The sequence below is a fragment of the Argopecten irradians genome, chromosome 13, assembly GCF_041381155.1.
Source record: "Argopecten irradians isolate NY chromosome 13, Ai_NY, whole genome shotgun sequence".
NCBI classification, from domain to species: Eukaryota; Metazoa; Mollusca; class Bivalvia; order Pectinida; family Pectinidae; genus Argopecten; species Argopecten irradians.
In genome coordinates this window covers 20,840,557-20,852,883 of record NC_091146.1, presented here as the reverse complement: position 1 = coordinate 20,852,883, position 12,327 = coordinate 20,840,557, and the positions used below count along the sequence as shown (strand labels likewise).

Below are 12,327 nucleotides of genomic sequence, written 5' to 3'. Positions count from 1 at the left end.
TTACGCGTAGTATTGTAGGAGTTTAACGTTATCGTTTATGTTTGCAGTCCAAATTTCACCCTGTCTACTCACACTGACAGCCCAGATCACGTCTGTGTCTGTGTGTAGGATCCTTAGATCCTCCCCATCACCACTGAGGAGAAGGATTCTGTTATTGACACAGTCCCCAATGATGATGTTCCCTTGACCATCATACACTATGCACATGGGGTCAAATGGTTTACCTTGTATTAGTGACCTTTGTTTACCTGTAGTGGGAGTATCACTTCTGTATATAAATAGTTCTTGAAAGTCAGAATCTATGACAAGAACATGCCTGTTTCCATCACCACCATCCTCCTTATAGCTGCGATCAATCACTGCGACATTGTTAGTGATAGGGCATTCTGCGATACTCCATGGTGTAAACACTAATTGTTTACTTTTCACTGTAGTCAATGTATTAAGTACTATCTGACCGTGTGTGGTGTATTTGGTGATGTGTTTGGACATACCTATAATGATATGGTTGTCTGCTGTTACGCACATACATTTGGGTCCATCCTTTGTTTTGAATCTGTTTGATAATTTCCCTGACACCAGCTCCAGTATGTTGTTATGTACATCACAGACCCATAATGTATGTGTTGAAGGTGATAGACAGATGTCATTGATGTAAGATGTGTGTGTGATCTGTATCACTATACCTTTCCTGCCCAGAAGAGTTAATCTTTTACTGTACTCATAACTGGTCCAGGCCTGGTCACCATTGGTGGGGCATATAGAAGTAATCGGACATGGAGACTTCCACTCCTCCACCACTCTGGTCTCCGTCAGTAGTTTGGTGCTGGTCACTGCTCTCGTCCTCGTACCACCTGACTGTTGTGTAGATGATTGTCCCTGTCCGTGTGATAAGGACACTGATACATCCTTAACTTCTAATGTTGACGTTTCTCCTATGTCCTCAGACTGACATGTGCCTAGAGCTAGTTGTAGATAATTTCGGGGATTTCTGTTTGCAGTGAAGCTGGCATTTCCTAATACAGGTTTTACAGGTAGATGTAACCTGGAATCCATTCCACACTCGGTGTCATATATTTCTATATGAGAGCCTTGTTGAAGTGTTGCCTTACACTCCTGTAGTTGTTTTTTTATTTGCTTTTCATACATCTGCAAGTCCTCTTTGTATTTTTGTATCAACGTCGAGTTGTCCATTTTCATTTTCTGATAATGAGCAACTGTCTCTGCTGTCATCTTATCAAGTTCATGTTTTAATTTCTCGGTTTGACTATGTAACTGATCTGATAGTCTCTCAAATGTCCTGTCGTTGTCTTTAAGAAGTGTATCAGCTGCGCTGATGTTATCCCCGACTTGTACTAAATCATTTTGTTCAGTTCTGTCAATAAAGTCTCTAATGGTTTGGCTCTTCACAGCAGTAATTTCACTGAGGTCACAGAGTGCATGTGCTTTATGGGTAGTAGAAACACATTTCACACAAGCAAGTTCCTGACACTTTTCACAATAAAGTTCCAGTTGTCTGTCTTTGTGATGCAAACACATTTTCTGTCCTTTAGGTCGGACAGGTATTTTGGCTGTGGCCATTGTTGAACGTTTAGAATGTCTCTTGTAAGTAATTACATAGTGCAGGAATGAAAGTTTTCCATCCTCCACATCGAATTGTAGAATCCAAGCTATCCCCACAGCTATCCCGATAAGCGTTTCACTCTTGGTAATGTGTGACTTATAACTGAAGCCACGATCTGATATTAAGGTTTATCTATATAGGTTAGTCACATGAACAACAGCAGATACTTAGAGATACTTAGACTTAAGCGTACTTCAGTTAAATGTCATGATAACCGATATTGAGTATGTATCACATGTACCTTGTGAATCCAGATCCGTATTAAAGTATATTTAAGTGAAGGTGTGTATAATTTTGAGGTCAATGTTTTCTGTTCTCATTTTGTTTGTTACCTGCGATAATAAGACAATGTAAGTCATATTTTTATCCTTTTTTACTACAGTCTGCGTGATAAATATATCATTGTTCTGTTTTTGTGGCAATTAAAGGAAGACAGATAGTTCAGGCTAATGAGGTTTTTTTCTATCTCTTCATTATATATTTGTCTTACATAATTTGCTTACGCCACTCATTAAATACTTATAATATGATTACATTAAATGTCATTTAAAACTTTATCATCCTAGACGTTCAATAACAAAACGTTGTCTAGTTTTGAGGAAAACCTGCGAGGAATAACGCGTAATTGTGAGCAACGCGATTGTGACGTCACAAAGATTCACGTTCAATTTCGTGGTAGCTTTAAAGCATGCCATAAATCTTAGATAGAGAAAAAACAGAAACAAAAACAAAGTAATAAGTAAATAACAAAAAAACAAAAAAAAAAAAAAAAAAAAAAATAAACAACAAATAAACATATATAAACTTCGACATGTTTTCCCGGTGTACTCTTGTAATATTCTATCACCGAAACTTTGTCTTGTCATACAAAACATATAATATCCTTACGTAACGAGACATTGGACATCGCAAAGGCTTTCTCGTCTGACAACTTAACATTTTGCAATCTAATGTGTTGATTATCATAATACTGTATACAATGATACCTATTATATACAGAATTTGAACTCTGTCAAGCTTTTGATCATAAACTTATGTCAGACTACAATGACTATCTTCGAATACATCTCTATATCTGTAAGAAACTAAACTAATTTGGGCCAACGCCATGTATGATTATCTGTTTAAAATGAATATTTATTTTTATAGGGCAAAGAGAGACATTCAGCTGTAAGGGAGCTATGGTGTACGGTAGGTCATATCGGAGCCCTACATATCTTAACAGTACCTCCTGCTGTGTAAAGGATTACGCTTGTGAGTTAAAAGAGAAGTCAATAATTGCAAATGTTAAATACAAACTACATTTGGTATGTCTTCTTTTTAACGAATCATTTGTTACAGGCAGTACGTCGTTCATTTGTCTTCGGGAGCCTTGATTGTGGATGTTCTTCGCTATCTTACGACATTCTGTGGACGCCATCTCATCTGTCGACAACGCCGTATTTGTATAAAAGGTCACCCCGGGTCATGGTCCTTACCTGTAGTATTTAAACACATACCAAGTGCTTATCTGTTGTGTGTTGTGGTAGGTGTACTACAGGCAACACTCAAAGCTGCATATCATGTTAAGGCCTTTCAACGGGTGATCTATGTGCAGATTGCGAATGAACGCAAAAGAAAATCGCGTTTTGTGGAGATATTAAAATCAAATGACATTTTATATTTCTAACAAAGCATGCTATGTCTGTATATGTATGTTTGCATTACTGTCAACACAATGATTTCCCTTACGACATATATAGAGTTAGTTTATCGCTGTTATCAGTTTATTATAACATGTATACAATTATTAATTATCATTAATTAGTTTGTCTTATTTAATAGCTTTCGACTAAATATCTCTTTACAGCGATATTTGAATATTAATTCAAGCATAACAAATAACAAAAAATGGATTATTGAATTGAAAAGTGTGTTTCAAATTAAACAAGGGGTGTAAAACAAAAAAGACTGATGAGAAGACAAAAATGAAGGATATTTCACCTGAATAAAATCGTGAAACATGTAAACCACTAGGTATACTGTTAACGTCATTATTTTCGCGAGTTGATATTTTCGACTCTTGTTGACTTTTTGTGGTGTGCAAATATATTCTACTTATTATTCCCATATTCACATAATAAAGATTAGCGAGTCTACATACTCGCTAAGACTTACTGAAATAGAAATAAGTGGAAATACCCACGTCGGAATTATTCCACTTTTTCAGGAACTTCTATAATCATACCGACATATCCACTTCAACTAATCCATTAAAACAAGGAAATATACGTAATCCATATATAATGAACATTGTCGGAGAAGACGCGACTACAATGTATGTCCATGATAACTAAGCATATTGTCACTTATATAAAAGCCTACCATTTTCCAATCAGTATCAGCACGTTATGGTAGTCACTGTAGAAGTTAATGCCATGATTTGCATGCTATACTGCTGTATTACAGGAATTTATTATTGCTGTTGACAAAAACTAACATAGAAACTGATCATTTCACACACACCACGTGTTTAAGGTACATGTAGTGTACTGTGGGTCCGATCTTTCAAGGCTCAATAACTGTATTGTAGTATCACATTGTCATTCTCAAATTTAGGACTTCATCTGTAATCAAACCTATAGTCAACACTTGTGTCTATGTGTATGAGTTTCAATTTCATCACAATTGTTGCGTAATGTATAGACACACGGTAGGCATTATCTATTGGTTCCTCGAAGAGCACAACGTCATTAATATGTTTCATTGTAATATTGTATTGAGTTTGACATCATTACTGTTTACAGTCCAATTTTATCACAGTTGTAACACTCCGTAGATACACATATATTTATGATGATTTACAAATTGTTGTTGTACAGTTCACTTCCTCAGTTCTCCGGTATTTCTATGTTTACTTGTAGTATTGTAGGAGTTTTACATCTGTATCATAGTTTACAGTCCAAATAATGTTCTGGTTACTGACACCTATCTCCCATACCCCGTCTGTGTTTGTGTTTAGGATCCTCAGCGCTTCACCATCACTACTAAGGATGTGGATCTCGTCATTGTAATAGTCTGATATGATGGTGTTACCCTGACTGCCATACACTATACCCCTGGGGTTAAATGATTCACCTCCTGTTTGTGGTGATTGTTTATATCTACTGGGAATATCACCTCTGTACATAAATAGTTTCCGAAAGTCAGTATCCATGACGCTAACATGTTGATCGTCATCGCCACCATCATCTATATCACTGCCATCAATCACTGCGATGTTGTTAGTGACAGGACACTCTGTGATCTTGTATGGTGAACACACTAACCTAGTCGCAGTGCATGCAGCCTCTGTAGTGAGCACCATCAGACCCTGTGTGGTATATTTGGCGATGTGTTTGGACATATAATGACATGGTTGTCTGATGTAACACAAATATATTTGGAGACTTCCTTTGTTTGGAATTTTTCTGATAATTGATACCAGTTCGAGGATGTTGTTTTCCCAGTCACAGGCCCATGGTCTGTGTGTTGTAGGTGATATACAGATGTTATTGACCTCAGTCTTGTGTGTGACTTTCTTTATAACAGTACCCGTCCTGTTCAGGAGAATTAGTGTGTCACTGGATTGGGCCCAGGCCTTGTCATCAGTAATGGGACATATGGAACTAATTGAACATCGATAGCCGCACTCATCCACCACCTTGGTCTCTGTCAGTAACTTACCCCTGGTCACTGCTTTCTTCGTGTCATCTGATTTCTGACGTGTAGAGGAGTGTCCCTGTTTGTGTGATAAGCACACTGATCGATCCCCAACTCTTAATGTTGACGCTTGTTCTGAGTCGTCAAAGTTACATATACCTAGAGCTAGTTCTAAGGAGTTGTGTTTGGGTTGAAGCTGGCAGTACCTAACATAGATTTTAATGGGAGATGCAATCTGGAATCTATTTTATTTTCGGTGTCGTAGACTTCTATTGGGGAGTCTTGCTGAAGTATCTCCTTCCATTCTTTTATTTGATGTTTCAGTTGTCTGTCGTAAATCTCTAGCTCCTGTTTGTATTGTTGTATGAGTTTTGCATTGTCCTCTTTCATTTTCTGATAGCGAGAAAGTGTCTCTGCTGTAAGTATGTCGAGCTCTTGTTTCAGGCTTTCAGATTGCGCTATCAGATAGATTGAAAGTTGTTCAGATATAATATCGTTTTCGTTAAGGAGAGCATTAGTAGAGGCGATGCAATCATCAATTTCCACCAGTTTGCTTTGTTCTACTCTATCTACAAAATCTCTAATGTCTTGCTTCCTTATGTGTGTAATTTCACTGAGTTCGCAAAGCAAATGTCCTTTGTGAATAGTGGAAACGCATTTCAAACATGCAAGATCCGTACAAGTTTTAAAATACAATTCCAGTTGTCTCCCTTTGTGGTGAAAACACGATGTCTGCCCTGTCATACGCACAGGTATGTTGGCTGCAGCAATTTTGATTTTATTTTTTGTTCATTGTCATAATAACGTTGATTGAATTAAGATGGTTGTCGAATTTGCTTGGTTAATCCTTGGCATTAAAATGTTAATTCACATTGTTTAACCCCATTGTTTAATCTTCACCTGAATTTCAGGTCAATATTTCTTGACCTGAATTTCTGGTCAATTTCAGGTCAATTTTGGGTCAAGAAATCTTGACCTGAAATTCTGGTTAAGATTTCCTTGGGTGACTTTCAGGTCAAATTTTCTTTGGATCATTTACTGGATACTGTTATGGCTTTCATAGATCTACTTTCTATTAAAAATAATTTGTAACATTGTCTATTAAAATGATTCCTTCAGTATAAAAATGTCTGAAAAATGAAGAGAAGACATTGTATGTGTTTTAAAGCAGTATTTATTTTGCAGTTAAGAAAAAAAACTGCTACATAAAACTTAAGCACATGTTTTGCTTATCATTTGTAGCAAAGAACAATAACTCTTTACCAATATCTTGTTTGATCATCACTTTGGACAGAGAAATATGCAAATTACGCATGATATAAATACCGGTGTGTACAAAAGTTCCTGCTCTCACACATAGCAATTGTACTTATAATTACACAATTCGGTAATTATTGGTATATACACTGAAGAAGCTAACTTTTTGCATATATGTATATGTATGTGTAATATATATGGAGCTGTATGTATATGTATGTGTAATATATATGGAGCTGTATATGACCAGAGGTGTTGCCCTAAAGCCAATCAAATCCCTTGTTGCCATGGTCAAGCCTGTTACTTAAGAGTAGACGTCGCTTGTTGACCTAACCAATGATTCAGACAAACAGAGTATGGACTCCTCACTCCAATTCAGGGGTTACAGGCACTGACTGGCCCCAGATATATGCAATCTCTTTTTTCTGTTTTTGTATATATATATATATTATACTGTTAAAATGTATCTCTATTTTACATAAAATGTATGTAGTTTTGATGTTGTATGCACACAAATAGATGTATGTCTTTTTTATTCACATTTCAAAATGTGTTATCCCCTTTGGGGATATCATACACTCACACCCATGTATACTATTACAACATGTATAGTTTACATTAATGTTCATATTACATTTTACTTTGATATAAAAATACCATGATGTCATATATACACTCATATATTCATATATTGCATGTACATTAGTCCTAAATATTTACATGCAAAAACCTGAATTGGTATTTTATTATTTACGCTTTTACAAAACAACTTCTGTTTAACATTTTTACATATTTGTTTCTTTTGTTTTAAAATATTATATGCACATGCACATATTTGTTTTGCTAATTTGAAATATACACCCATAAAATGAATGAACTTTTGCCGTTTACACATTAATACCTTGCTAATATTTACACATAATTGTTTGTTAGTTTCTTATATACATCCACGCTCTGCATGTACTTTTGTATTTTACAAATTAACACATTGCACAAACATGGTTTTCTTGATAATCTAGTATCGATATTCATACAATGTATATGTATGTTCATATGTTTCTTACAAAAACCCACAACCTCAGTTCTAAGTCTTAATATGAGAAAAAAACAAGTGTGTATACAATCGTATATTCGAATGAAGAATAAGTATTTCATATATGCAGTTTAAATATTCTATCTACACATATACACTATATATACACACAAAGTATACTATATACACATATACACTATATATACACACAAAGTATACACATGCTTTCATCAATTTATACGATTTACTACATAGGCTGGTGCTTACATATACTATTTTTATTGTCTCTATGTACACGTATTTTCACCTACTAGTACACCTATGTATGTTTCTGTTGCATTTTTTTTTTATTTCCAGGTCAAAATTATTGAGCCCAATATAAATTTTGTTCATTGATAATATGATTGACATGAATATTTTGGTACCTCAGCGAATTTTAATGTGAAATTCAGGTCAATTTCAGGTGAAATTCAGTTAGTTTTTTAACCTGAAATTGACTTTTCTGCTCCTTTCAGGTCAATTTCAGGTCAAAATTTTAACCAGAAATTCTGGTCAATTTCAGGTCAATTTCAGGTTAGGAAATATTGGCTGTATACGATACCATGAATATGTACCTGAATTTATGCAGGCTATATTCATTTTAACAAGTGCATTTGGCCGTGGATATTCGAGTCACTTACAGAAATATTTTCGACCATTTAAAACATCATTATTGTCATTTAACCAGTCTAACACCATTCATGAATATAAGATATCATTGACAGACATTCAGTTTTATAGTCATTATGCTAGCAGAGGTAGGTTACCTCGGGTCATGTTTCTACCACAAAAACCTTAATGATCTCTCAGATCAATTAATTAACAAAATACCTCGCCACATCAAATACTTAGTATACTGGAAGACAATATTCCGTCGCACTCGCTTCAAATATATTGTATGGTAGGTCATCTCGTGTCACAATTATCTGTCTTTGATAGCACTACGGGTGTCTGTGCATATTATAAACATTGCATTGGTGATTGCCAATTAAATATCCAGTTCTAAAAAGATAGTTTGATCAGGGTTTTTTAATTACCCAATAACATGTAATCTAAGGACCAATCTTCTATCTTGACAAACGATTATTACTTTCCAAGCATATTAAACACAATACGATTATATTATCGTTAAAACTAGTAAAAACTAAAGATTTGTCTGAATTGCACATAGTATTTTTCTCTCTCTTCCTCTTGGTTGTCATAAATTTTCTCTCATTGTGCTCACTAAGGGGTCTATAGATTTTCACCAGTGTGCTATAGATTTCATTTAACTGGTTACCCGGGTACGAATTTCATCCAAGCCTGATATTATATGATGTTATCTTACTAATCATAATACTACAAACAGTTTGCTGCAGACAAATAATTTATTTTCCAGATTTGGTTGATTTATATACGACTTCGTATCATTTTTCTCATTTTTTTATATCCATGAAATAGAAACATCTAATTTAGAAGTATCCGATTATATTTCCTCAAGTGAAGATCATTCAGAGAGCAATGCAAAATACTGAACGACTAAACGTCAATGTAATAAACTAAGTCCTCGTTAATGATAACTATTATACACAATATTTCTGTTGAAATCCGATTGATTTGAGATTAGTGTGGATCCCCAAGTCGCTTGTGGAGTCAGAGAATGAAAGACAACTCTTTATATGCATACGTCTTAATGTCAAAGTCAGGTGCCAGGGTCAGAAGAATATCGGACTATTCTAGACATCTACCTCATTAGGTTATTGGTGCTTTAGATATCTCAGACATTCAATTCGTCAATTATTTATCCGATGATAGGTTAAATGGGAACTTGGTCTATACACGATTTTTTTCAAGAACAAAGTGTAAATACATTGTATACACATTTCTTATCAAAATCTCCTAACGTGTTAATATGCTTTTGTCAAAATACATGGGATTTTCCGGGTTACATAAAATTTACATGGGCTCCATTATCATTATACCCTCATAACCTCAACAAAATAAAAATCTATTCCTTAAATATATATATTGATCGATTTATTGAGATTTATCACAGTTATTACACTCTGTATAGACACACACTTGTCACGGTAAACAATGTATTGTGGTCGTTTAGTTTACTACGCTACTCATATGTTTCCCTGCAATATTGTAGGAGTTATCATTAATATCTACAGTCCAATTTTACCACCGTACAGTTTTCTCTGTAGATACAAATAGATTCATGATGATTTACAAATTGTTGTGGTAAAGTTCACTTCATCAGTTCTCCGGTATTTCTATGTTTACTCGTAGTACTGTAGGAGTTTGACATTGTTGATTATGTTAACAGTCCAAAGAAGGTCCTGCCTACTCACGCCTACATCCCATAATCCGACTGTGTCTGTATGTAGGATACTGAGGACCTTACCATCAGCGCTAAGGAGAAAGATCTTATCATAGTCTGCTATGACGATGTTCCCCTTACTATCATACACTATACCCAAGGGGTTAAATGATACATCTCCTACTTGTGGTAGTTCTCTATATCTACTTGGAAAATCACCTCTGTATATAAATAGTTCCTGGAAGTCAGAATTCATGACAACAACATGTGCGTTTCCATCACCACCATCATCTATATCACAGGCATCAATCACTGCGACATTATTTGTGAAAAGACACTCTGTGATTTTGTGCGGTGAACACACTAATGGTGTCGCAGTTTTTGTAACCTTTGTAGTTAGCACTATCTGACCTTGTCTGGTGTATTTGGTGATATATTTGGGCATGCCTATAATTATATGGTTGTCTGCTGTAACACAAATACATTCGGGTTGATCCATTGTTCTGAATTGTACTGATAATTGTCCTGATACCAGTTTTAGGATGTTTTTGTCTCCATCACAGGCCCACAGTCTGTGTGTTGTAGGTGATAGACTGATGTCAGTGATGAAAGCCTTGTGTCTGACCTCCTTTATCAATCTACCCTTTCTGTCCAGGAGAGACAGTGTGTCACTGGACTTGGTCCAGGCCTGGTCATCAGTGGTGGGACATATAGAAATTATGTCACATGAAGACTTCCACTCCTCCAATACATTAGTCTCTGTCAGTAGTTTGATCCTGGTCACTTCTTTCTCCATCGCACTACCTGACTGCTGATATGTAGATGATTGTCCCTGTTCGTGTAATAAGGACACTGATCGATTCTTTCTTCTCAATGTTGGGGTTTGCCTTTGTCCTGAGTCGTCAGATGTACCCAAGGCTAGTTCCAAGTGGTTACGGGGATTTTTGTTTCGAGAGAAGCTGACAGTACCTAACACAGGTTTAACAGGTAGATGTAACCGGGAATCTACTTCACATTCGGTGTCGTACACTTCTATAGGGGAGCCTTGTTGGAGTACTTTCTTACATTCCTCCTTTTGTTGTATGAGTTGTGCTTCGTACATCTCAAGTTCTTGTTTGTATTCTTGTATCAGATCATTGTTCTCCTTTTTCATTTTCTGATAAAGAGAAAGTGTCTCTGCTGTAAGTTCGTCAAGGTCTTGTTTCAATCTCTCAGTTTGCGTCAATACCTGTTTTGAAAGTTTTTTAAATGTTCTGTCGTTTTCGTAAAGGAGAGTATAAGTAGAGGTGATATATTTCCCGACTTCCACAAGTTCCTTTTGTTCTATTCTATCTACAAAGTCTATAATATTTTTCTTCCTTATGCGTGTAATTTCACTGAGTTCGCAAAGCAAATGTCCTTTGTGAATAGTGGCAACGCATGTTACACATGTGAGTTCCTGGCATTTTTCACAATACAATTCCAGTTGTCTCCCTTTGTGGTAAAAACATGTTGTCTGCCCTTTTGAACGCACAGGTATGGTGGCCGTAGCCATTTTTATTTTTTGTTCATTGTCAAAACAACAGTGATTGAATTAAAATGTTTGTTTGATTAGCTTGGTTAATTCGTGGCATTGGAATGTAAATCCACATTGTTCATGATATCCCAAATGCGTAAAATTCACAGCATAATCAATTAGTTTGTATCACTAATATACATTCGGTGATGTCCTGTACAAATCCTGATTACACATTAAATGAAGCTGATTTTAAGTGTTAATTCCCATTATCTTTATCCTCCTAAAATAACACAGGTCGTCGGGTCGGTAACTAATGTAAACAAAGGTCTCTCTATACCAAAGAAATCCTCACAATCGTACTTCGATGTCTTATTTTCCATTTTGCATGTTGTAAATATCTCGTTCAAATATTCAAATTCCACATACTCAAGGCAACTGCAGTCTGTTATTCAGAAGATGTGTTCCTTTAAGTCAGTAACGTTTGTAAATGAACGTCTGATTAGAACCACTAACGAGAAATGTATTAATCTATCCGGAGAGCTGGCCTATGAAAGACTTAAAAAATATTACATTACGTATACATCAGTAAATAAGCATAGTAAAGAAGGTAAATTGGTGTCACTGTTAACGAACCGTGATATTTAAATACCTTGAGTTCGTGTTTGATGTATTGTTTGTTAGTGGTGTGTATTGTCTGTTAGATATACACATTGTCTACTCGGTCATTAGCCATAATCGACATATTCATTAATAATTAAGCACGACAACGGTCACAAACCATGACTTTTAACAGTGATGATTCTATATAAACAATAGGCAACAAGTGTCTTGAACATCATCGATTTTGAACTGGAGATCGGAGATTTTCTTTCCCTCCGTACACTTCTGTC

At 35.6% G+C, this 12,327-nt stretch overlaps 2 protein-coding genes across 2 annotated transcripts; both read right to left on the bottom strand.

The window, feature by feature from the left end:
• Window positions 1-1,581, bottom strand: LOC138305682 (uncharacterized). The gene has a single exon (XM_069245972.1). The coding sequence runs from the start codon at window positions 1,579-1,581 to the stop codon at window positions 1-3; it is 1,581 nt and encodes a 526-aa protein (XP_069102073.1).
• Window positions 1,582-6,774: 5,193 nt separating this feature from the next.
• LOC138306133 (uncharacterized) lies at window positions 6,775-12,102 on the bottom strand. The gene has a single exon (XM_069246517.1). The coding sequence runs from the start codon at window positions 11,471-11,473 to the stop codon at window positions 9,899-9,901; it is 1,575 nt and encodes a 524-aa protein (XP_069102618.1). The 5' UTR covers window positions 11,474-12,102; the 3' UTR covers window positions 6,775-9,898.
• Between the last annotated feature and the right edge of the window lie 225 nt (window positions 12,103-12,327).